At 37.2% G+C, this 27,694-nt stretch overlaps 1 protein-coding gene across 4 annotated transcripts in view; it reads right to left on the bottom strand.

Annotated features, from left to right (window-relative positions):
• Positions 1–346: 346 nt before the first annotated feature.
• Positions 347–27,694, bottom strand: part of PDE10A (phosphodiesterase 10A) — a 347,833-nt gene continuing 320,485 nt past the window's right edge. For 2 of the 4 annotated variants that reach the window (XM_039568839.1, XM_039568838.1), the window contains 8 exons: positions 25,680–25,763; positions 23,126–23,276; positions 20,411–20,566; positions 17,079–17,251; positions 15,860–15,971; positions 12,200–12,280; positions 9,385–9,473; positions 4,468–4,857 (listed from right to left, as the gene is read on the bottom strand). In XM_039568839.1, coding sequence (XP_039424773.1) covers positions 4,740–4,857; positions 9,385–9,473; positions 12,200–12,280; positions 15,860–15,971; positions 17,079–17,251; positions 20,411–20,566; positions 23,126–23,276; positions 25,680–25,763 — 964 coding nt within the window. In that variant the 3' untranslated portion in view covers positions 4,468–4,739. Of the gene's footprint in view, positions 4,858–9,384; positions 9,474–12,199; positions 12,281–15,859; positions 15,972–17,078; positions 17,252–20,410; positions 20,567–23,125; positions 23,277–25,679; positions 25,764–27,694 lie in introns of all 4 variants that reach the window. The other 2 variants (XM_010391640.4, XM_039568837.1) reach the window with 2 other exon arrangements.

Genomic DNA, 27,694 nt, shown 5'->3' on the forward strand with positions numbered 1-27,694 from the left:
GACAGTGGCAAAGCAACAATCTATGTGGAAATTATCTGTCAACAACAAGGTAAGCTCTCTGGCAGCAGGAGGGCAAACAGAAAAGGAGATCCCTTTGCAGTTTGTGGCAATGTGAACCTGCAATAGGTGATAAAACTATACAGAAAAAAATCTTATGTTGGGAAAAGATATCATGAGCAGTAAACTGAAAATACAGGGAACAACAAGTACTGCCTATTCAAAAGACTCCATTGTGTTTTGAATCACTTTGTGCTGCAGTTTACTTGTGGTATAAACACACATGTATGCACACACATTCCCATCCCTCACTTGCACTCCCAATAATAGCAAAAATAAACATGAAAAATAATATTAAAAAACTCTGTATTCAGTAATATTCACACCAAAGTATATGTATAGATATATCCATTAAAATTATGAACATTTCTAAATATATTTTATGTATCATACATATATTTATATGTATAATTACATATCCACAGAAGTCGTCTTGCTGTGCTAAAGCCAGCAGTAAAAGCAAAAACAGGTTTCACAATAGGACACCCATATATGCATATGTACTGGCTGTTTGGTTTGTGAATTTATTTACAACTTAACTATATCATAATAAATGCTTACTGTTCTATTGTACAAACGTAATAGTAAAGGTTTAGGTTTGTTTTTTAAATACAAAGACTGCAAATGAATACATGAAAAAAATTACACACCATGTACAGTATTTATAATTTATAAATGCAAAGTTAAGACCTCTTTAAATTATTGCACTTGCATATTTTTTTACAAAGATAGTTTATATGTATCATATATATATATATGTGTGTGTAAATATATATATATATAAAACAAATTTTTCAGCTCACTAAATGTAGTAAAGTTGAATGTTGTTACCTTGAAGTTCTTTCTTCTTCACATAACAGCCCAACCTGAATTTGGAATATTTATGAAACTACTCTACAAATCAGTTTGATCTACCCTAGAAAGCAGTCCGTTATTTTAGGGTTTTTTGACAGAGTATACACCCGTATTACAATCGAGCACAGTTTTTGGTCAGAAAGCAAACAAAAGTTATGATGTGCCTTTGCTAGATTGGGATATATAACCTAAAGTTTGAACATGAACTTCCTTTGTAGTAGTGTGCAGAAAGCCTTTTCTGTGTTTAGAATGAATAAATTAATTGTTCCACTTCACAGAACTGGTCCAATATCACAGTGTTTGAGGCAAATGCATTATTTCAAGAGGGTCATGATTGATTTGAGCATCTAACAATCTCTATTTTTTAACATGAACAGTGCTTTTTGCTACTCCTACAATTTTAACACTAAATGCTCTAAGTGCAGTCACAGCAAACTGATCCCACTGTTTTAAGTTTAAACACAGGAAAGAAATCTGTACCACATAAAAAGATGAATTCCATTCTGCATGTCCCCTCCAATTTAATATGCTTGATCATATACTCCCCCTAAAAAACCCGTATTTCATTTCTCTAATGGTCATTTATAGAAAAAAAATTACTGCCATGAGTTGAACCATTACAGTAGAATGCTGCAAAACCATCTAAAATTCATAGATTAATTGTAAAAATGGAATTTTTCGTGCTGTAATAAAATATGCAACATCTCAGTGAGTATCATGCTATGTCAACTATTTTTCTCACTTAGTGCATACCATTCAGGCACCATTTCATAATACACTACAAATGCTCAGTTAGAACTTCAAACAGTGTTTTCACATTTACTAGACACAGAAGGGAAAAGCAGCTGGAATTATTATCAAGAAAAATGCAGTTCTAGGAATATAAAATCTAACACTTCTAGGAAAGGAATGATCTTTGAGTCATTAAATTCAAATGCAGCTCCAAGGTTCTAATTTTTGATGGGTTTGACTTTGGAAGTGCAGATACAAATCTTTTTCTACAAAATATTTACACATACAAATCTGTACTCTGTAAATGCCAAGACAGACTATATTCGCTAAAAAAAACCCAGCTTGTCATGATTATTTTTGTTGGTCTAGGTCCTAACAAGGAGTAACATTTTGTTATGACCTTTCTCCTTTTACACACCAGGAAATCAAACCAAATCACAGCCACTGGAGCCAATTTTTAAAAATTGTAATAGACATTATACTATAGCAAACATATATTTTAAGTGGTTTGGATAGCTCTATATTAGAAACAGTAGCTGATTCACTTGAGATATTAATAGAACAACTTATTGCCAGTTTGACAAATTTGCCAGGGAAACATGCTCTCTATCAGTACTTATAAACTTCAAAACATAACGTCGTGTGTGATACTGACAAGTATTTTTAATGGTGGGAAGCAGAACTAGTGAATTTACCTTTACTGTCCGTGAGTAAAAGATGAATGAAAAGCTTTCCATACACGCAGGCATAGTGTGATAAGGAATACTTTTGCAATGCTTTTAATATCAGCATTTTTAAATGGAGAGGGGGAAAAAAAGGGAAAATGATGGCAAATATATTTATGGCAAATGTATTTAAGGCAAATATGCTTAAGCAAATATAGTTAGCCCACAAAGGAAAGGAAAACATTCCATCCAGTTGTTGAGGTATCTGAATTTCAAAAGGATTTTTGTAGTCACCATAGATTTAGATAATTTCCATGTAAATTACGAACAGTGGATTCTGTCTCAAGTACTTAGTGGATGAAAGGTTGCATCTGCATTACTTAGCTGAAACAGAATGGATAAGGAGGAAAGTAGAGGACACAGCATGAGATATTATTCATTCTACTTTGGTGTAATTGTTTCATGCCATGTTTTTCTTTTTTGTTTTTGTTCTTTTTCAATTCCAAACCAGTTTGCTGTGATTACCAAAGAATTTCTGCACTTAGAATTGCTAAGGGAAACTGAAAAAAATTATGGGGCTGTTGCTAAGTAACATGCATCATACAAATAAGATAACTTCATATTGAATTCTCAGCCTGTGGGATCTCTATGTACAGCAAAGGCTTAGGTGCATTTATACATTATGCGACTACGGATCACGTACTGTACACATATACAGATACTGGCATGTGCTCGACCATAACAGAAGGCAAAACTCAAGAGGCCAAGTTGTTCACATGGAACCCAAAAGCTGGCATGCCTGTTAGAGCAATAGAGCCCAAAAGACAGGAGATGGAAAAAGAGAACCTGTGTTCTGTCTTTAGGTCACTACCATTACTCGTCGCAGTTACACAATGGCCATGTTATCACGGAACCTCTACAAGAGCGCATTATCTGTGAAAAAGCACATAATGCAGTATATGCTGTATGTGAAAGGTATGCAAAGACTGTGTTTTCACCTACTGTGTGGATCACTATGAAGTTTTTTTTTCTCATTATTTTTAAGAGAAAGACAAAGGCAAATTAGGTGTCATGAGACATACTCTGTACAATTGCACTAAATTTAAAAGAGTGGCATTACATGTAAGTCTGTGCATAAGTTTGTTAAGGCTGAGGCCTGTCAGCACAGAACTGTAAACACACCATTTAGTGTACTTTTCTTCAGTCAGCTATTCTTTCACTAATAAAGGCATTTCTAAACCTGGAAATTTTGCTAACTAGGGGAAAAAACAAACAGACAAATGGAGAAGTTTCCTAATTTCACTCATCTTGGGATGGGGGGAAAAAGCAGTAGAAGACATGCAGTGTTACTGTGCAACACAATAGCTAGTCAATACAAACACATTTTTGATTTATTGTGATGGTACCACAATCTCTCTTATCACACCTGAATTTTCTGACAAGGCTTTTGTTCCGAGCAGATAGCATACTTCAGGTATGTCTCTAATACCTTTTAAAATACAGCTCAGTAGGTAGAAATAAAAATGATGACTTTACTTAATTGTGAGCTGGGCAAGGAAATCTTTGCTGTCACATTTAAATTTTAGTCCGCTATTTCTGTCACTATGGACACAAAAACTCCAACCTGAAACTCCCTCTCATATCGGAGATAATTATCCAGTACTTCCAGTGTTTTAAGGGAGGAGTTTTCTAGGTTTAAAAAACATCCTAAAGAACAAAGCACCATCACTAGTTCTATCAACATTTCCCTTGTGAGTGACAGACAATTGGCATCATGATGCTTAATGAAGTACTTTAAAACTTTAACCTGAATGTTGGTTTTCCTTTAGTTTCCAGCAAGAGAGTAACCTAAGCATAAATTATAGTCTCCAAGGATTCTGCTGGAGTTCAAACTGATTACAAGTAGATCACACATAAACATTCACAATAGCAATGGGTATATTGTTCTATTTATAGCCAAGAACTCCCAAGTGACACTGGTGTTAAAGCCAGCCACAGTACAGTATAATAAAAGTACCATTGAAACCCTTACTAGAAAGATACAATTTAGAAGTACCCCATAAGATTCCCCCCACCCCCATCAGTTTTAAATTAAGGCCTCAGCAATGTAGCCCATGAGATAAGGCCAGTCTTTTATATTCACAAGTTGTAAGTTCTCTTTTGATAGCTGACTCCAAAACATCTGGGTTGTCATTTTCCCTCTGTTTACATTGTGTCACTGGTGTAGGTCAGGAGATTGGCTGTCGGAGTCACTTAGCTGAGGTAACTCCGTAGGTGCTACCTTCCCAGGCAGGTCTACTTCTTAGTTAGCATTTTGTAGCTTTCCTTTTTCCTTTTTTTTTTTTCCAAATAAAAATGAAACAAAACAAAAAAACAATCCCCAAAACAAGAAGGGGTGCTTTTCATGTTAAAGCAATCTGTTGCTGATGTTCAGTCATCAATCTTCACAGGAAGAGAATCAGATGTCCCAGGAGCAAGGGATTGAGAAGAAATCCATATAGAGGCTTCCTCACCTCTCGTTACTTTCTCCCATTGGTTGAGATTGTCCCTGGAGTTGCAAAAAAGTCAAAGGTAAAACACTGTTCATAAGTTTACTGGGATTTATTTCTTCCTCACAGTAATGTCTGCTGTACTATACTTTGAGAATTATATTTATGTAAGTATATTTGTATTAGTACCTGTATGTAATCAAGCTTTTATCATCTATACATTATTTCAGCCTTCAACTTCAGTTATCCCATTTTGTAATTCTGTCTGACTCATATCCATGTTAACTCTAAATTAGCCTACAGTACACCTTCCTTCCCCAAGGCAAGCCCTGAAGCTAGAGGCTCCCCACCTGCTTCCATGACAAATTTATAGCCCTCAGGGCTTCAGAAAAGCCCAGCTGTGACCCAAGAGAGACATGTCTGAAGAGACTTTGAAACAGCACTCCAGAGACAAGAAACCTTTCACACTTTGGACTGCAGGGATTTTACCACAGCAGATTTTACTTCAGCCCTTTTCAAAACCAGCAGAGAAATCAGGACTTTTGCCAGGAAGCTTCCCTCATTGGAAACAACAGGAGCACATTAAGCTTTCTGAAACTCCTACACATGGGCTGCCTGACAGTATATAAAATGTTGGATGCCAATATCATAGTATCAATTTTCAATTACTATTGTGGTGATCATATTATCAGTCTACTACATCTAAAGGGTACACCTTTAGACATAAATTTCTTTTAGTGTCTCACAGCCTGGCCAACCCTTAAATTCAAAAGTTGGTTCATAAGCCATAGAATGAGGAGAAATTAAGCTGGCAATGTTCTAATGATCTGAAGGGGGTACAAACCCATAGTCTTACTTACTGTACACCAGTATCACTCTAGTGACTGGGAAATCTATATGCAATAGTGAAACATAATTGCAACCTATGGCCAAATCTCAGCATTCAGTCTTCAAACACAGGGAGAAAGAGAGTAAACCCAACTGTTTCATTTTCATGCTGTCAGATCCCTATTTACTGAAACAACAGTTCTTATATGCCTTCAGTAAACAAACAGGATGGCAACAGTGCTAAAATGTCTCCCATGATATGTGTAATACCATGATATTACATTGTAATTTATGTGGCAGAGCTCTTCTGCGTTTTTTGTCAAAGCCTTGCCAAAACATTTGCTAAACCAGCAAATATTGATCTGAAAGCACAATGTACAGGTAAGAAGAGAAAATGTTGCATTTTCTGGGGATTGTGGAAGACAGGATCTGATGAAATCTACCAAAGCAAGCTGGTGCCCTCTAGGGTAACACCTACACCATTTTCTGCAGGAAAATGCTCTGCCAGTGCTTCAGACCAGCTGGAAGTTATGAAGCCAGCATTAATACAGCATTGAACCTCAGAGAATACAATCACGCACTAAGGATCAGAAAAAATGGAGCATCTCTAGTTCTGTCTCCTTCCTGGAACTGGGAAAGTAATGAGAACTGCAGTCAAAATATTTTTAAGTTGTATCAATTTTAGCAAGAATTGAGAGACCCAAAATCATAAGGAAAATAGTTTTAAATTATTTGGTCTGAAATAAAGGAGAAAAATAAATCACATCATCCTCTAAATAAATACACTGCCATATAGTTATGCTTTGGTAGGCCTACTGAGTACATGGGCTAGAAAACTTACATAAGACTTATTCTGAACACTGTAACACAGGTGGCTAATAGTTTTGATCTACTCAAAATGACAAGAAAGCATTTAAAAATGTGGAATAAATTACCAGATGAGAAAACCTTCTAGACTATTAGCTGCTATCTTACTTTAGGGAAATCAGTGTTAGATATTTTATTTTTTTGTAAGGTGTAGATAATATGATTCATTTGCCTTTGAGCTCCCAATGAAGCCCTGGCTCCTAGTGTCTGGAATAAATGCCCAGATGCTCTAAAAATAAAAACCTTGATGCTGACATGCTGCCTTGGCTGCTTTTGCTGCTATTATTTGCAGCTGGTGTCTGAGTTTCAAAGAACTCAAGGACACAGCAGCTTAAATACTGTGTTTCAAGAATGAGCACTGCTGGTGAAGGGGTGATATCAAAAATTGGTTCAGTCAACAACTAAGGAAACACCAAGCAAGAATGAGGCTGTTTGCCTCTCATCACCAAATAACAGTTAACCATCAAAAATAAAGGAAAAACAAAAGTGTACTGCAAAATCAGCCACTCTGGAGTATTCTAGACCCTGCAATAACATCATTTTTTTCTAACTGGGCACCTGAAGTTATATCTGTATTTTGATTTCCTGTTCTCCATCTCCAAGTCTTAACCCTCAAACTTCCTCTTCATTCTCTTCAAAGACAAAGCAGAGGGTAAATTCAAGGCTAAGATAAAACTACCAAACAGCTCCTCAGAAGACTTTTTTTTCCAGGGTTTGGATTTTCAAGAAGCTCTTTAGTCCTTCAGAGACTTTATCGACACATCTCCGCTCGAGTTCTGCATCAGCACAATCTAAATTAAAGGATACACAGCTGCAAGACAGGGAGCTGTCTGGACAGAGCTTTATCCAGTGTGGAGACTGTGCCAGTGTAGCTTTCAGAAGTATCATTATGACAATTTGAATTACAAACAACAAACGTAATTTCTGTAATAGAAAAAATTCATATACTCTCTGCCAGGAGTCTGATTGATTTTACTTCAGACATCACACCTTCTACAGAGAAACCAGCTCTTGAAAAGATGTTCATGCTTGATCTTCAGAATTAGGGAGAGCCTTTATCTAGAGCACATACTTATGTGGGTGTTTGATATCCACAATTCAACTTTAAATATCCTCATCTGGGTTTCAAAAGATGAACCGCCGACTAGAACAGGCCACTTTTACAAATAAGCCTCATTGGGATATCATCCATGTGGCCAGAAATCAAAAGATGTATGTCTTCCCAGATTGTTGCTCCTGTAAAAGATACTGTGCAGTCTTAAGCACTCAACCCTGCCTCTCTAAGCTCCGGTTTCCATTAAGTGGAATAACAACTTGATTTTGATCAAGTCTTTACTGTGAGGGTGGTGAGGCACTGGAACAAGTTGCCCAGAGAAGCTATGGATGCCACATCCCTGGAAGTGTTCAAGGCCAGTCTGGATGGAGCTCTGGGCCCTGTTCTAGTGGAAGATGTCCATTCCTACGGAGGGGAGACTGAACTAGATGATGTTTAAGTCCCTTCCAACCAAACCATTTTGAGATTCTATGATTTTCTTGGATAAATAAAATACATTACCTAGTCTCTCTCTACTGAGATCTCAAAACATTCTTTCAGCTCTTTCTTTATGTTCTCTTGTTTGCTCATGTCTTTATCTACTCTTCTTGAAGCATCAACACTAAACAAAATTCCAGCTCTAGCCCCATTAATATAATAACTCCAGAGGTATAGTCTCTAATCCTCCTGAATATTCCTTGCATATTCATTTAAGGGTTGCACAGCCATGTCCAGCAGAGGTACCTTGGAGGCAGCTATTAATGATGCCTCCTAGATACTCACTGTTTTTCATAAGGTAGTCCTCTGTATCACTGACACAGACCTACATATTCTTCTCATAGCTATATGAAAGAGTGTGTATGTGCGAATGAAATTGTTTTGCTAACTACTACATTAATTTCAAAGCATTTTTCTTTTACTTAACAGAAATAATTTAGTCCACAAGATGAGGAAAGTGACAGAGGAGGTAGCTCTGCCATACAGGACAAAGAAAAAGTTCAATGTAAGATAGAATGTAAGGACCACAACAGAACAAAAAATATGAGAGAGTACTAGTAAGAGCATAGAAAAACAGACCTTTAACAACTTGATGTGACTAAAAATTGCTGGCATTTTATGAAAAAACTGGGGTTTTCTAGAAAATATTGATTAACCTGAAACCAGAACATTTTCATGAAGCATACACTAATTTCAACAGAATTTTTGTCAGGAAAGATTGCTAAGGCCCAGGATATAATTACTGGACAGAACTACCAACAAAGAAATTCACCATCATTCAAGTGTAGAAGCAGCCAACAGATAAAGGACTCTTGCCTCTTTTCCAGAACAACCCATGCTCCATACCCACTGTGTCATAGGAGAAAGTTACATTTGCCTCTCCCAAACCCCAAAGTTACCACTCTCATGCTCCCAACTACTGAATATTTTCTGGATATTTCTTTTTCTGGTTTTTAATAAAAAAAGACCTGATATGAAATAAAACCACATGCTAAACCCACATTTTTTAAATTAAAGAGAATACTAGCAAATTTTTGTTTTGAGAACCATATTGACATAAAAAGGACACAGAGGGAAATTGCACTGAACCAGTGCAGACAGGGATGCATAAATGCTGAACTGTTTCTCTCTAAATGCTTTTGGCATCCAACACATTTTAATCAGCTGTGTCTGTAGATCTACAGTAGATAGTCCCAGACAGTAGTTATCAACTCTGGGTTTCTGCATAGATTAGTGTGGGATGTGTATCCTTGTTAATGTTCATGCAAATTCTAAAACTAAAAGTCTATATTTCCAGACAAACTTGCAAGCACTCTTGCTTTTTCTTTGACCAAGCTACAAGCTATGCATGCTTACTCACCTGCACGCTCGGAGTAGTGGCCCAGTTGGAGGAAAGATCTGTGCAAGGGTGGTGTAACATGGGATGGCTACAGCATTGTAGAACCCAATCTATGAAAAACAAGAATGAAAAAAAATAGATGTTGCCAAACTGCAACACTGGAATCTAACAGCCAGCTAGCTCAAAACTCTTTACTTAATTACTACTTATATTAGTTATTCACATTTCTGCATCTCCTTTTAATATCCAAATACTTTAAAATAAGCAGCAACAGTTAAATCTTTGGTAATTACAAGCTGCTTACACTCCTTTCTTTTATGACTGATATGGCTGCTTTAGGTAGAGTTTTCTACAGAACCTTTTATTTTTCAATTGATTCATTTTATTTGTTCAGGGTGTGTCTACCTGTTTGGTGTCAGTAGTGGAGGGAAGTAGGTGGAGATGCTAGAGACATTTCTGCAAACATTATTCATGTGATGATTTTATTTTTTAAAAAAGGAAATTTGTGCAGCATTCACAAAATATGGTCAGATTCTGGATTGTTCTGATGTCCTCCAGGGTATGCATTGCACAGCTCAAAGTACTTAAAATGCTGGGAGCTTTTGACATTTGTGAATGGTGTGCACTGTGTTCAATAACTGGTTTGCAATTGTTTCTCAGGTATGCAGTTCAATAATATATTTTTACCATTATCATATTTAGAGAACACCAAATAAGCACATTTTTAATGATATCTGACTCATTCAGGCTTAGGGGCTATGACAGCTTCGATGTCACAGCTGAATTGTCATGACATAAAGAAATTTTTAGAAAATGCTACTTATATATTATCAAGGTTGACAGGTTGCATTCAGATTCATTATAGCATCACTCACTTATCCCAGACTCTTATGACAGTTAAAATAGTGCACTGTGATCCCTTCCTTAGGGCAGAATTTTTAATCCCTTTTAGTGAAATACTATGTGTTGTACCATGACCAAAGCATTAGGTAATATCTCTTTTTTTTATAGTCCAAACTTTGATCCTTATTCAGAAACTGAAAAGCAACTCTTGTCTTCATCAATACAAAGATTCCTCCCATACTGCTATGTAACCAAGTCCTCTGTATACTTTAAATAAAAATAAGATACATTTTCTGAGCTGTGAACCCTACACTCTGAGATGAAGTACTTACAGTGCAAACAACGGAAAGAAACTGCAGCTGGTGAGGAGGCAAGGCTACATATATATGGGATGTCTGCTCATCCACACTATTTCACATACTGCATCGTTTTCTTCCTATTTGTTTTGGGTTTTTTTCTTTTCTTCTTGTTTGCTTGTTTTTAAGAGGATCTCTTTTATTTCAGCGGGAAAAGGAGATTACTCCATAATTATCAAAAACTAAAATGGGATATTAGAGATGGTACATGTAGACCTTCTGGCTCAATGAAAATAACAGACTCAAAGAATAAGATGAGTTGGAAGGGACCCTCAAGGACTATTGAGTCCAATTCCTGGCCCTGCATAGGCCCATCCCCAAGAGTCACACCATTTGACCAACAGCATTGTCCAAACACTTCTTGAACTCTGTCACGCTGGTGCTGTGACCACTTCCCTGGGGAGCCTGTTCCAGTGCCCAACCACCCTCTGGGTGAAGAACCTTCTCCTAGTATCCAACCTAAACCTACTTTGACACTCCCTCATGTCCTGTCACTGGTCACCACAAAGAAGAGTTCCGTGCCTGCCCCTCCTCTTCCCCTTCCCCTCACAAGGAAGTTGTAACTGCAATGAGATCTCCCCTCAATCTCCTCTTCTCCAGGCTGAACAGACCAATTTACCTCAGCTTTTCATCATATGACTTCCCCTCAAGGCCCTTCACCATCTGTGTGGCCTTCCTTTGGACACTCTCTAATAATTTAATATCATTCTTATATTTTGGCACCCAAAATTTTCCCCAAACACTCAAGGTGAGGCTGCCCCAGTGCAGAGCAGAGCAGGACAATCCCCTCCCTTCCCTGGCTGGCAATGCTGTGCCTGAGGCACCCCAGGACAGGGTTGGCCCTCCTGGCTGCCAGGGCCCTGCTGACTCAGGTTCAACTTGCCATCGACCGGGACCCCCAAGTCCCTTTCCTCCACACTGCCTTCCAGCATCCCATTCCCCAGCCTGTCCATACATCCAGGGTTGTCCCATCCCAGGTACAGAATCCAGCACTTTCCCTTGGTGAACTTCATATGATTGGTGATTGCCCAGCCCTCTGATTTGTTGAGGTCTCTCTGCAGGTTCTGCCTGCCCTCAAGGAGCTCAACAGCTCCTCCAATTTTTGGAACTTTCCTCTGTGATCTTGCTCTGTATCTCTTCCAGTCCTGTGTCCAAGTCATTTATGAAGATGTTGAAGAGCACAGGGCTGAGGGTGGAGCCCTGTGGAACCCCAGTAGTGACAGGTCCCCAGTCTGATGTCACCCCATTCGCTGTAACCCTTTGTGCCCAACCCATGAGCCATCTGTTCACGCATAAAACAGAAAAAACTTTTAGCTAAGGGCTGAAACAACCACTTACTAAGATAAAAAGCATTATTGACTCTTGTAAAAATTTAAGGTGATTGTGGTCTTAGCTAGAGCTACAAGTACAAAAAAGGGAGCAAGTAATAACAGCAAAGAGCATATTGCCATTTTTGAAAAAATTTGAAAACAAGTTTTCCACTGCTACTTTAAAAAATAATATAGTTGCATGCAGAACATAGAATTCAGCAGTCTGAATAACCCAATTTCAAATGCAATATTCATTAACATATGAAATGGTTTTTCCATACATGTTTTATGTATAAACATGTACTATTTTACTGAGAGAGTTCATACCTGACCCTGAGGGACTTCATCTTTCTTATCTCTGTCCATCATAGGAATAGGTTGAATACCTGTTTTCTTCATTTCATCACCCTGGAGATAAGTAGAGAGAGAGATTAAGAAAACAAAAACAAGACTATTGACACCTGAATTAATTTCCATCTTCTAATCTATGTCTGTCTAAAAATCCAGAATTTAAAATAACCTGTGGTATCACTCTGAGGCAGTCTCAGAAAAATGCCTAAGGAGAGGCTCATTTTGTACATCCACCTAAGTGATAATTTAAATAGCAAATTCTGTCAATGCACACATATTTTCCTTGTTTCCAAGTGTGTGTGTCTCCATAATAAAAAGCAGCTTTGAAACCCAAAGAAATCATTCTATTCTGTTCTATTCTAGTCTCATCTTTCAAAATATCTGTTTAAAGCACCATAATACAATGACCAGTAAAACACAACTCACTCATCAAAAGAAAAGCTGAGTAAGCCAGATGAATTTACAGTGTGCCCTCTTTGCCAAAAATTTTGTGGTTTTCACCATGCTGCTTTGAAGAAGCTGCCTGTAAAACAGCCTTCTTTGCTTTCAGTATGTTGTCCCTCTAGATTCATGAGAGGAATACTGGGAAAAACAAAGTGTATCCAAAGACCGGATATATGTAAGGTACAAGAGAAAACTCTCTCCTTACATTCCCATTACCAGCAGAGCAGCTAAAACACATTTCTGAGCACTGCATTCGACCTTGAAAAGATTACTTCTTAAAAATATGTAAGTAGCTTGCTACTTTCTGAAACAAATTGAAGTTTTCCAAGTCTTATGCCTCAACTGCATTGTCAAACCACAGGCAACTACAGTGACTACAGTAATGACTGCTTTTGGCTATTGCCCATGTCTGAGATTCCAAAGTGATCTTCAATTGACTAACTTTATGCATTGGGTTTGCATGGCAAGGCTTTGGTAGTGGGGTGTGAGAAGATGCCAGAAGCTTCTGTGAGAAGATGCCAGAAGCTTCCCCCATTTTTTAACCCCAGAAGTTTGTATCATCCTTGCAGTACAGATATAATTGGTTTATAAGTCTCTTAAAAATACTATAGAAAGGGTTTAACAATTGCCTCATATCTCACAAAAAAAAAAATCACAACAGACATATTTATACAAGCTTGTAATTCTGTATAATTGATGACCAACATATTATTTTGCTTGAATTGTAGCAGTCTGGGAAAGCTTCATGCAGAGTGATACAAAGGCAGAACTTAGTTGAAGACACTAGCTATACTGGGCTTTGGAAAAAAAAGATCACTGTGACATACCACAAAATTGCTGCAACCTCTTCTAGAGCTATTGTCTTAGTTAATGATTTCATGAAGAAGAAATATTATAAAACACTCTGATTACACTACTCAACATATTAAGATGATGAATTCAAGTAGTTATTAGAAGCAGTAGTCTATCCTACTTTTACAACTGTAATATTCTATCCTACTTGTAGCTTATCATGCTGGTTTTGTCTGGGGTAGAGTTAACTTTCTTCACAGTGGCTGGCATGGGGCTGTGTTTTGGATTCATGCTGAGCACAGGGTTGATAATATCGGGGTGTTTTTGTTATTGCTGAGCAGGGCTTGCACAGAGCCAAGGCCTTTCCTGCTTTTCGTACTGCCATGCTGGTGAGGGAGCTGGGGGTTCATGGGAGACTGGGAGGAGACAGAGCCAGGACAGGTAACCCAAACTGACCAAAGGGACATTTCAGGCCATATGGCATCATGCTCAGCATATAAAGTGAAAGGAAGAAGAACATAGCAGAGACATTTGCAGTGATGGTGTTCATCTTCCCAAGTAACCAGTACATGTGATGGGGCCCTGCTCTCCTGAAGTTGGCTGAACCATGTCCATGGGAAGCACTGTATTAATTCCTTGTTTTGCTTTGCTTGTGTGTGCAGCTTTTGCTTTCCCTTTAAACTGTCTTTATTTCAACCCATGAGTTTTCCAGCTTTTAACCTTCAGATTCTCTCCCCAGTCCTGCTGGTGGGGGGGGTGAGCAAGTGGCTGTATGGGGCCTGGCAGCTAGCTGGGGTTAAACCACAACACTCATGCAACATAACCATTCAATCTAGTTAAATATACTTTTCTAGAGGTAACCTTTTTCCCAATTAGGTAACAATTTCTGCAGTGAAACACAATCTAATCTTTCTATACCTGTGGCTGGATCTCTCAGCCATCCTGACTGGATCACAATATATTCAACTTCTCCTGTACCTCAATCAACCTCCTCTTAAAAGAGGATTCAATACAACAGCTATTACAGAATTCAGTTACTGTCAATAAATTCTACTTTACATTTGCTCCCTGAAATAGCAATATATCAACATCTACCTTTATTAACTCATCTTTGGATTACAAAAAATTAACATCTGGACAGGTGCAATTATGTCCATAATTCCATCTTTACTATTTTTGAGTATGGAAAATCAGTTTGATCCTTCCTTCTCCACTGAGTTCACAAGATTTGCATTGAAAAGTCTGTTTACTTATTAGCAAAAAAGTTGAGTATGTAATCATTGAAGCATGTCAATATTATACCTCGATTACATCACTCATAAGAACACTCACTTTCCAGTACAGGCATTTCAGAAAGCGAGTACTGAACTAGATCTTTGAGTTTATACAGTCAGCATTTTTCAAATATTGTTGTAGTCTGGACTGTTTATAATTAACAGAACAAGAACATGTGAATACGCAATACACCCACAAGAAGCGCACATCTGGAATTTCATCATGAACATGCAACAGGCAGGATAACAATCTCCACACTATTTGCATGCTACATCAACTCCGTGGGCCTGATTTCTATTTTAGGCCTGAGTAAAACAGAAATAAGCCCACTGAATACTGCAAGATTCCACAGGGCACATAAGAGAAAAGAAAAACACTTAATCAAACACACATTCAATAATAGTTCTGAAAATACAATGTATCTCCTAAAGTTGCATAACTCCACTCTACGGAACAACCTCAGAATTTCTTATCCCCAGAGCGGTCACTTCCACTTTAAAAATTAAACAATTAGGATATTTACTCCTCAGCATACGACATGTGGGAGACTGCATATTTATTTATGAACGTGGTTACATTACTACAGTTCAGTGCCTTGTTTCAATTCTCAGTACACCTTAACTGTCAAGTAGCTTTCCATATATTGAAGATCCAGCTCTCTCTGAGACACTGTTGTTGATCTGGCTCACAGAGAAGCCTCAGAAAAGCTTTAATGTTTGTCATATTTGCTTTAGCATTTTCTGTAATCACTTGAATCATAAAACTATAGCTTTATGTTTCAAGGCAGCTGACCTGGAAACTGGTTTCATATTTTGCATTTCTACAAGTAACTAAAGTTAGTGACTACAGTTAGTGATTTCTTCTATGTTCTGTTGCTTGATCACTTTCTGTTAGGACATACTTTCTACATTATCTTGAACAGAGAGAAAAAGCATTGCCTGAAAATTAGATAGCTAACTCAGCTCTTTAAATAGCTTCCGAGTAAGCAACAAACACATGCATGCACCACTGAACTCTCTTTAAAACAAGTACACCAAGATATTGATTGAAAAATACTCATAGTTGGGTTTTTTCTTCCTGAATGCTTCCATTTATAGGGAGAGTAAGCAAAAGAATCACACATACCTCAGCCCAGAACTCTGCATATATATCGTTGGCTGTCAGTCTGGTAACTGGCCACAATTTTGTTACAGAACACAGATCACAAGCTGTCATCATCAGTCCAATCACTCTATCTCTAAAATAAAATAACATTAAATTGTAAGTTTGGAAAAGAATTAATGATCACTCTGCTAAGTTTTCATTTGCCCTTGCCCAGTTTAATCAGCAGCAATGTATATACACTATAAATTTTCTCCCACCTAGCTTGTTTCTTCCTCATTTATGATTCATTGGTAAGGCATGGCACAGACTCTATACTGTATTCCTTGTTGTATTCCCTTCATTGTCTGCAGAGTTCATTGGCCATCCGCTACACAATCACATACATTGACAAGGGCACAGAGTGCCTGCCTGTTAAAACACTCACATGCCCCTCCATAATTTTCTGAAAATACAGTACAAGTCTACAAAAAGAAAGATGGCATATCTTATTGTTGCATTTATTTCTGTTCTTTAAAGAGAGAGGAAATATGCTCCAAAAGAGAGGAAAGACTACTTCTGAGTCTGTCTCAGATACTGTCATTGCTGTGTTGGAATGAATTCAAACCCTGACAGAAGAATCCAAGGCGTGACTCTGTCAAACGCTGACAAACCTGTTCACAGAGTAACTGAACACCATCACTGGTATTAAAATCATTATTAGAATAAGGCACACACACACACAAAAATCCTATTTAATCAATTTTATAGCACAAATCTATGGTTTGTGAATCTAAGTTTTATAAAGAAAACTGGCAATTTAATTTAAATTCACGTGTTTTGACCCAATGGAGAAATTAAGATGGCCCTTAAGGACACCTGCATCTTTGTTAATAATGCCTATTCCATGTGAAAAAGCACAGAGCTTGCTAACTTGCCTGCCAGTGTGATAGCAATCATTAAACATGTACCAACAGACAAATATACCAGAGGAAATACACAAATACACAGTATAATCAATCAATAAATGGCAAAGTGCACTTCCCCTACGTTAAGATAGAGGAGTCATCAGCCATATAAGGGTCAATGCAAATATAAAGCAATGGAAATTACTGTTACATATGTGAAATTTTACACACTGCTGGTCTTAGAGATCACATATGTAAGAAAATTACCATTCAGAGATAATCCTTTAAAAAAAAACAAAAGGGTTTCTCTTTCTAGACTAATGCCATTGGGATATACTTCTGGTTTGCTGCTTTACCTGTGTGTTTGGTTCTTAAGGTTTAATGCTCCCGTCTGATGCAGCTCCTCAAGCTGTTTTCTGTTTCCAAAATACAGGGCAAGGTCTGTGGCGATGATGGCTTTCCGGATGATCTCAAGTACTTGCTCATATTCACTGGAGCTCAGATTGGAGAAGACATTGTGCCCTTCCAGCTATGAAAAAGTAAAAAACCAATAAAAAGCACAAGCTCTAATTCTGAGATGATTTCAGTCTTTACTTCACCATACAGGTTGCAACGGTTTTACAGCCCAATGACAAGTTTTGTTGCAAATTCAAATGTTAATAGCCTGAAATTCCCTTTTTTTTTTTACTTTTCAAACACTGTAGTGAAAAAAACCTGTGACTAAGCCACCAATCTGTTTTTGGGACTGCTTCTTCTGAAGCCTAAAGGTATTACTAGAGAAAAATTATTGAAATCTTTTTCTTTGATTTAGAAGCACTACAGACACAGAACTTCCAGACAGTGCTGACTTGGAAATTTGTGATTCAATTCTGGTCCAGAGTTGGACCAGTTGCTAAACTGAGTACCTGATTCACTTAAGCCCAGTTTTGATACTGTGTAATATATAGTATGGATAAAGAAACACTGAAGTTAGAAATACAAAATAATTTTGTTTTCCTAGCGTTCCAAATGAAATGTGCCTGAAATTGCTGCATTTACTGACACGATTTTCTATATAAAAATAAAGTTAATTATTTTAATGTATATGAACATTTAGGGGAAAAAGCTGCTTTGTTCAACCTTAAATTGAACGACTCATAAACTAAAGACAATGGTTTCCACTATGGAGGCTCTGGTAACACACCACTGCCATCAGTTTTCAATTTCCACAGTGTATTATTGATCATTTAACTGACAATATCCATGCTTCATGATAGCTAATGAAGCTATAGCATATTTTAAAAAGTCAAGACTATCTGCTCTCTCTAAGATTTGGAAAACAACTTGTCAAAACTCTTCCTACTGTTGAGAGGAAGCAGACCAAAAAAAAAAAAAAAAGAGCTAGCCATGTCAAGGTGTGCACATTCAGAAATAAAAAAATATTATTAAACTATAATAAATGCAGATGGGTTTTGACATTTAATTGGCATTTGGCCTGAAGCTCAAAAATTTTCCTTGACTTTCATCAAGTATTTACATAATTTGCTCAAAATAAATCCTCTGCAGTACAAATAGGCTTGGTTTCTCTCACCATCCGGAACGTAAACATCATTTTCCAGTACTTTTACTTAGACAAGTAGATTTATTGTGAATAATGAATAGAAAATAGAATCTATCTAAGTCTGAATGCTCCTTTGACAGATTTCTAAGTCATAGAACATGATGTTTAAAAAAAAAATTCAGAACATTTTAACCCATCATCAGCACTTTAGGAGTAAAAAATTACTACTACTAATCCTCACAATTTAGAGGTTTGGGGACCCTTTACTCCCCAACCTGGCTGTCTAATTCATGGGAACAGGCTATTTGTCCTAGTATTTAAATTATTCTGGATTCTACTCTTGGGCTTTAGAAGCTACACTCTCAGAAAGACCACTATGACAGCTTCTGTTCAGACTACTCAAAAGAACTGATTCTGTAAAGTGCTGACAGAAGCCACCAGTTATGAGTGTGTCACTTAGGCTTTTGAGTAGTACATACAAAGTACAGCTCCTAAGATTTTGTTCTTTCCCTGCTGAGCTAAAGCTAGTGAATAGAATCCTCTGTGTCCTAAGTATGGAGTACACTAGAACTGCAGGTGGATGACCAAAGCAACTCTAAAGTTTCAAGAGGTTAAAAGTACTGCAGGTTACTAATGTAAAATTAAAACTCACTCAGATAAACCCTAAAGAGCTTGGTGGGCTGGTTTGGCTTTTTTTTTTCCATCAGTCCAGGAATTCAGTAAGACTTTTGATTCAAACAAAAACCAGCAAGTCCAAAAGGCTGCTCTAGTCTGCATTTGCAGCTAATTACCACCAGCATGGGTGTTTCAGTGGCCAGTGTCTAGAATCCACTCTACAGCCCTGGCCACTTATCTCCCCTTTCCTCACTCACACTGACAGCAAATCTAGGAGGTAGCAGGGAAGCAAAAGGGTTCCCTGCCTTGTTGGCAAATGGGATTTTCATCGATTACAACATTTCTGCCAGAAAAAAATGCAAAATGGTTTGGACAGTGAAGTGTTAATGACTCAGGAACATGCTCACTGTGCACAAATTCACACAAAGAATGAACACTAAACATCTAATGCCATACCACCACTGAAGGATTCAATTACACCCTCCTACATGAAGGAGCATTCAGAGATAAAGCTTCCATTCTGTGATTAAATGTATATGATACCTAAAACCATAATCACAAGATGTGCTTCTGAATGCAAGACAGAATATGTATTTTTCCTAAAAGGTGATTACATATTTAAGAAAATAAATATCTTCCCCTGAAAAACCAGAAAGAAAGAAAGGTTAACAATGAATTAGTGTCACAGTAGCAAGTTAAGGCTGAGTGTGCACAGAAAACTCAAACTAGTGAGCGCAAGTGTGGACTGGCAGCAGTTTCACAGGTAAGAGTACTCACTCTTCTAATTGAGAATTATAAAAATTTCACTCATGAGAAAATATGTGTGTGGCTGTGTAGCACACCTGTATTTTCCCAAAGTGTCTGCACGTTTTCTTGCAGTTTTTTCTTCATTAAACATAGACACATGACCTCATACTAAGAACTATCTTTCACAGAATATTACCTTACTCAGGTTTTTTTATTTCAAATTGTCAAGTAACAAAAAAGCAAAGGATAACATAATGAAATAAGTTTACAATTTTCATGCATGAAAAATTAAAACTTCCTCTTTCATGCCACACATTCAATGTTCACAGAATTTATTACAGCAGGTTTTCAAATTTCTCATACAAATTTTTGCCAGTACTTGAGTTTTTATTCAAAATTTCAGGATGGTTGAAGACTTTGTTGAAACACATTATGACAAAAAACTAAATATGTAACTGAGAAAATGATTTTTCATTTTCAGAGTTCCTATTCCACATGGTCATGGAAAAAAACTTCCATAGAACCAGAAGCCAAAAGCTTCAAAGGTGGGCCATAAGTAAAGACCCTCAAATACGCGATATTTTTTACAACTTCAAGATTCTGAGAAAGCTGTTTTGCTAATTGTGAAACCTGTCTTGCTGTAATAAATCTTCCACTCGTCTAAATGAGTACTATAATAGAGAAATTAAACTGAGCATGCTTCAGAAAATCTAGTGGGTAATGATGTGACTCCTATTTCCACCACTGAACACTAATGCACAGAACACACAATTTCAATAATCCTACCTGCAGGATGGACACAGTCTGCGAGAAGTGGTGCTGTTCCATTGTTGATGTGGAATAGAGAGCAGCTAAGGGATGATCAAATTTCTGAAGATAGCTGTTGCTGTAACCTCTGTGATCCAGGTCATGACACAGGCATGCAACTAAAAGACCCTTTCGCTACAAAAAAATTGACACAAGCATGAAAAGCAAGATGTATTTCCTGCCCCTAGATGTCACTCTCTACCCAAAATACGGTAGAAGTTGCACTATGCTCACACTGCCTTCAAAGAGCACATGTAGAAATATCCTTAAAAATGAGAGAAACGTGACAGTAAGGACATGCCGAATTGAAATTCTTGCTCCAATTGTAATTATATTATGCATTTAAAAAACCTTGTTTGACAATAACATACTGTTGGATGAACTCTGCTTCAGAAGAAATCCGTCTGGTTATCCACTGAATCCTTACCATGGTTATTAAAACAATAAAAAGTGCAGTTATTGAGGGAGAAGAAACATACAAGATGTATGATCTCCTGGTCAAGACAGATACACTGAAGTTCAATGCCAGACCTGCCTCTGCAACACTCCTAGAGATGTTAACCAAATCTCCTAGTTGAGTATTTTTCAAATACTGGACAATAGCAATTGCAAACAAATAAAGACAGTAACTGGGATTTTTATATAGTTAATCCTTAATATCCTGAAAAAATGGAGTCCCTGAAATCTCTTTCTCAAAAGGTTTTCACTTAACTTATGTGTTTGGAAAACAAATTCATTAACGTTTATGACTCTGTCACTGTTGGCATGAAGTATCAAGAAAACGTCTTCAGAGACCTAATAGCTTCCTCTTATAATTGGTTCTGATAAGTGTTCAGTAAACAAGGATAAGGCTATAAAATGAAGCAGAAAAAGAATATTGATTAACCATCTATTAAGTGTGCAACATCAAACCTGGATACTATACTAAGGGACCCATGATTCTGTGGAAAAATAGCAAACAATGATTTATGATTAAGAAATTAATGATGCAATTAAAAATATTATCACAAATACACTATGTGCAGAAATAGGGCTGCAGCAACACCAATTGTATTTCTGATTTTGAGACATTGACTTCTATTTTGAATTATGTCTTTTCAATAGTTCATCTTGTATATTTTTAAAAAGCATATAAAAAACCCCAGGTGATGCAGCAGCACGTGTCCACACAGATCCTCAGCAGAAGTGGAACCCTTAGGAGCATAACACAGACCTCCATCACTTGAAATTGCACAGTACCAGCTTGTCTCAGTCTCCATGTCTCAGGAAGTCATTCTTGTCTCAGTCCTACAGGATTATACAGTGCCCAATAACAGCGCTCTTGACCTTGTGCCTACTGTCCCTGCTTGGATCCTAATTCTTTAATCACTGAAAACTGCTGGATCTATTTGTCTCCAGATCAGTGTCTCCTTTACAGTGTTTTATACTTCTCTTCCCATCTAAATCTACTGAGGTTTGTGTCAGCATCCCTCACCTGAGGTCAGCCCATAGATCCCCAAACTTTCTTTCAGCAGTTTCCTGTATTCTTGTCCGATTATCAAGAAAGAAGACTGCTGAAAAGCTGGGACACTGACTGGAATAAGACACTCAAACAGATGAAGGCTGGCTGGAGTTTGCAGGGAAAAAATACTGCTTCCATCTCTCTTAACAGCTGTCTTTTTTGCTCTCTTTTTCTTACTCTGCATCTCCAAAGAGATGGGGCTTACCTCTTGGTTACTACTGAATGTTATCAGAGTTTTAAAAATTCTCTGAAGCTGCACTCCACAGATTTTTGTTGTTAAAGGAATACTGATTTTTTTTTTCCAAACTTGCATAGCTTGGCCAAATATGCCTGACACATGCCTCTTTCACATTTCAGTGTCAACTTTCAAGTCTTTCCTTTACAGCAGGATAAACTATACCTTTTCAAAAGAAAGATCGCCAAATTTAATTTTCCTCTTATACACTGAACAAAACTTTGATTTCTACTAGCATGTCTCTTTTAAAGAGCCAAACAATTATGCCTGAAATTTCCCCAAATGGATCAACTTGAGGAAGTTAACAGAGCCTGGAAAATTACAGCCCAAATGGATAATATTTGGCAGTTATACATAACTGAAAGTAGGTTCTCCGAGTCAAAAGTTTCATGTAACATTAATAACAGACAGCACCCTCAGTTGTACCTACCATTATTCAGAAGAAAAACAAGTGACAGTTTTCCATACTGTGTATTAACATTCTAAGCCTTCCATTTTACTATTTATCTTTTCCATTTAGAGATCAATTTAAAGTTTGGCTCTTCTCCTTTACTCACGTATGTCAGCCATCTCTGCAACCCTTGTCCTCCTATTCAGGATCTCCCAGACCTCACAGGATTCAAGACCCAGGGTGTTTCCCTCCCTCACAAGAGATCTGACAGTTAGTTAATAATTAAAGACTGTGGTTGTAAGTGGGCAGGGAGGACCACAAAACTTAAACATGGATTTGTACCAAATCTACGCTGCTTTTTTAGGGGCAGTCCTGGAAAACATGACTAGGATTAGGAATGAGAGTAATCGTCCTCCCTCAAACTCTTTACCCACATCCATTCCTCCATGAAGACCTTTACATACACTCTGCCCAAACTGACAAAAAAACTCTAGCACAGAAAATATACTTGTACAACAGCTGATAGCTCTGATGAGGTGTGGTAACTGATACCACCATGTCACCTACCTCTAGATCAGTGAAAAGGCCCTGGTTGTTCTGCAGGATGGCATACATGCAATGTGCAACGGTGACTGCATGCTTCCAGTTGTGGTAGGGCACGCGGCGATAATTCTTCTTCACAGACATAGTAAATCGACACAGCTTTTCAAGTTCAAAGCTAGGAAGAAATTAATTCGGTCAGAGACAAGAAATAAGAACAGGGAAAAACAAGCAGCAGAGGAGAAAAGATGGTCTTTGGTTTACCCTTCTTGCTAGGATTGACTCTCACTGTGGATGACTCATTGAATGACATGGAGAGTCACACAAGTTTGGCAAGGACAGAGGAGCGTGGACACCTGACAATGCTCTTAGTTTAATCTGTTAAATTCGGGAACATAAGTCATGCTACCCAGCTCAGTCAACACAATTGCATGACCTTCCCTGCTCCCAGAAACTTGAAGTGATTTCTTTCAATTGCTTATTCAACTTGAAATATAGTGCAAGTCTGCATCTAATGGACAATTTAAAAACATGATTTGTGATCAAAACAGAAAATTCAGGGTTTTTTAAGCAAAGGACATAGAAGAAATAAACCTGTTTAAATGGAGATGCTCCATATTGACACTGTGAAAAGAGGAAGATTTTATTTTTCCAATACTTTTAGATTTTTTTTCCACCTTAGCCTAACAGAACTGAAATTCACATCTCTCGGTTTCTTCACTTCTCACCAAACAAAATTTTGTTAAGTCCTAAGTCAATGACTTTTTCCCTCATAAAAAGGCAGTTTTACTTTATTCTCATTTTTTTCCCTTGTTGCTGCGATTTAAGTTCCACGTTTTAAGAATTTCTTGGGTATATCAGGAAAGTGGTACTAATGTTCTAGTTTTGCAGTACTCGTGAGGTGAGAAAAAAGCTGAATGTTTCTGACCTATGTGTAAAAATGCAGACACATCTACTACATGGAAACAGGCAGAAATGTGTATTTTTACAGTTGCATGCTGAGCAATGGAATTATTATTCTTGGCCTTAATCTGACATTAGGAAAACCAGAAGCATACTGTCTTTCAAAAAACTTTAAGCTTTCTTTTTTAATTTTAAAAAGTCAGAGAGTGACAGAACTATTGTTTAAAGTAGTACATAATTCATAATTCAGAATATCACAGTAGTCACTTCCATCTGCACCCAATCTCAACTCAATGGTTATTACATGACAGTACAGTTATAGCTAAAGGGAAAATCATTATCTGTGACACATCAAAGTGGAATACGATTACTTCGTCCGCTGCTGTATTTTGCATACTTGATTAAAGCAGTAAAATATTATTGCTTCAGAAGAGCAAAGAAATTGTAGTGAGTATGATAGAATTTTCTCTGAAATCCTCCATGGACAGGACAATTATACATTATATAGGTAAATACTTTAAGGCACAACCTTACTTCTCAATATATTAAAATCAAATTTTAGTCTTAAAATTCTTGGTTTTTTGTCAAGGGTTTGAGAAGTTTTGTTCTTCCAGAAATTAAATACAAGTCCTGTTCCAACAGTCTCCTTTTCAAATATTTTCCTCACTTTTGTTTCCTTAATTTGATATGTGAAAGATGAGGCTCATTTGAAAAACATCAAGTAGATACCAATTCTTTCTCATCAAAGCTACACCTTGAAAGGAAGAGACTGGGAGTCAGAGAGAGAAGAGAACAGACCCTGACTGAAAATATGACCCCCAATCCTGCATCCACAGCCATTCAGTCTGGAATGGAAACAAGCTAACTACTCTGAGCAGTAGAGAACTGTTTCTACAAGTCATCCACTCTGCAGCATTGAGGAAGATTGAGAAAGACCCTCTGGTTTGACTACACTTTGAGGGCATGGAGATTCATTCAGTTAGCAAGACAAAATGAAACACCAACAAACATTTCCTGAATGTTTCTTCCTTTTGTAGGGATGTACTTCCCCTTTCAATTGACCATTTATAGATTTTTTTTCCATAATTTGGAGCAGCTCCTTTCTTTCAGCAATGGGCCATACTTAGCCAAGAGGCTACTGATCTTGGTAATGATAATGAACACTGAGAGAAAGGACAGCAAATGAAGCATTCAATTTAATTTAATCACTTTCAAAATTAATGCACAACTATGCAAATAACTGATTCACTTAGCAAGATAAAGATCTGATCTTAGTTTACTTTTACCATATACATTATTAATTTCAGCAACTATATATTTGAAAAATCAGTTTTCATGCATGTTCTCCCCTTTTTGGGAAGACTGCTTTTTGTCTTTACCATCTTCTGTCTGAAAAGCAACCTCATCTCAGAACTAAACAATTTTTCAGTATATTGGAAGGCCAACTGTTTGGATGATATCACAAGCTCTTTAACCTGACTGTTCCTGCATTTTATTAACCAAGGACCAAGGAGCTGGGACATGAAATCCAGCCTGTTTATTACACTCCTGTACAGACCAAACATAGGAAAAAAACATCAAGGAACACAGACCTTGAATTAGAAAGCAATTATCTCCAAAATTATTAATAAATAAACACAGAATTAACAATTAAAGAAAGAAATCATATACTTCATACCAGGCTGTCCCACAGGACTGATGAACCATGTAGACAAAAATGGCAGGCCAGACATCCTCATATGGACTGATATCAAAATGGTATCTAAGAAGAAAGTTTCAGCTTAGTAAAGACAAACACCTTTTCATTGTTACTAAAAACAAGTGAAAATGACTAGGAAATGTATACCCAGCAAGTCTCACTTCTTTCTGAATACACACAGAAAACTGAATTTACAGGCTATATTTTTCAGTAATGTTAAATTACGTATTTCTGCTAAGGTCCATGAAACTATACTCATAGTTTTATACAAACATTTAGTAATTAATTTATGTTGGAAAAGACCCTTATGATCAAGTCCAACAGTTAGCCTTTGGCTTTGTTTACTTAGCAGAAACATATATCTTTATTTAAGGATCTGCTGATTAAATAATAGACAAAAAAAAAATTCTTAGGGACAATGAGAGGTTTACAGGCATTCCTAAAATATTCTGGACTTCCTTCCCAGGAATTGGAAAGATGGTGTCTCTAAAAATATATTTACTGGATTTTTTTCCAATAATTGCTGTCATAAATTGCATAAATTGCATGAGACTCGCTCTAATTTTGACAGAGGAAAAAATCAGTTTTTACTGGCTCATAGAAATCAAGCTGAAACTTCGAAAATTCAACTTTTAATACCATATTTTTTTATGCTTCATTACTTGAAGACTTCTCTCCTCTCCTGATATCAATATTTAGGGCTAATTTTAGGGACCCAGGACAGTCAAACTGTTTTTCCTTCAATTATTAATTAACCTTTTCCCTGCACTTTCTGTGCTGTGAGTCCTCTATTTCTTCTCCATGAAATCCACCTAACTGCTTGCCATACTGAAGAGCACAGCAGCTGTGAGAGGACTGAAGGTAGCTGAATTGCTCGGAAAATGGTTAAATGTATTCTGACTGCTTGAACTAAAGGATGTTAATATAATTTAGAATGAAACCTGTCATCTTTGCAAGTAAAATTCATTTTTGCTGAGGAGGTGGGTTATATAATATCACCTTACAAAGCACAAGAAATTATATTGCAAAGAATAAGCTTCTATTAGGGTGTAATCCTGCAAGCTGTTAATGCTCTGGCATTCAAGCAAATCACTTCAGCATGTAATGAACTTTAACTATAAGCAGTCCCTGTTAAGCACAGGCTTTCACATTGCTCACAGCTACAATGCTCAGCGCCGAACAGAAGTGAACGAGCTCTGGAGATTAGGTTTAAAAAGACAACTTAGATTTTGTGACTCAATAGCTGATTTTAGGCACGTGGTTACTGGAGTAGAATTTATTGTCCTGGACCTAAAAGAGCGACTTAAAAATATGATGACTCCCATTGTTAGCGTTGAGTGGGGACTGGCCATTAAAATAGAGATGGAGGTACATCTTCAGCATATAGCAGCTGAAAATAACTAAATTATGTCAGAGAAAGCCTAAAAGGCTGGATGGGAAGTCCTCCTCCAAAATTAGGCTGCAACTCTACACTCTAGTACCTGGGATTTGTAACATTGGGTTTTCATTTGCTCTTCCTTCTTAAGCTCAAGGAGATGCACAACACACACACACACATACATACTTGAAACTCACAAAAAAACCAAACGCCCCCTACACAAACACCCCAAAACCAAACCTAAAAAACATACACAACCCAGAAAATTCCAGGAACAAGCTGGGATGTATATGTTTAATTCTAGATCATGTCCAAGGGGATGGGAACATGCATTTGGTCGTAAGCTTGGCTTCCTCTCTGGCACTGAGCTGATGGTGACTTGGGACTATCAGAATGAAAGCACATCCCTACAAATCCTAGGTAAAAACTGATGCTTAAAGCAACTACTGCAGCTACCCATGCCTGTGGAAAAATTCTTAGTGCGTGTAATTTTATATCTTTGATAGGTAAATTTTGTTCACGGGTCATTAAGTATAACTAAATATAAGAAAGCCAGAGATAAAACCCCATGATAGGGCAGTTCATGATATGGTAGTTCAATAATAAAAGTTCTTCC

Source organism: Corvus cornix, chromosome 3 (genome assembly GCF_000738735.6).
Source record: "Corvus cornix cornix isolate S_Up_H32 chromosome 3, ASM73873v5, whole genome shotgun sequence".
NCBI lineage: Eukaryota > Metazoa > Chordata > Aves > Passeriformes > Corvidae > Corvus > Corvus cornix.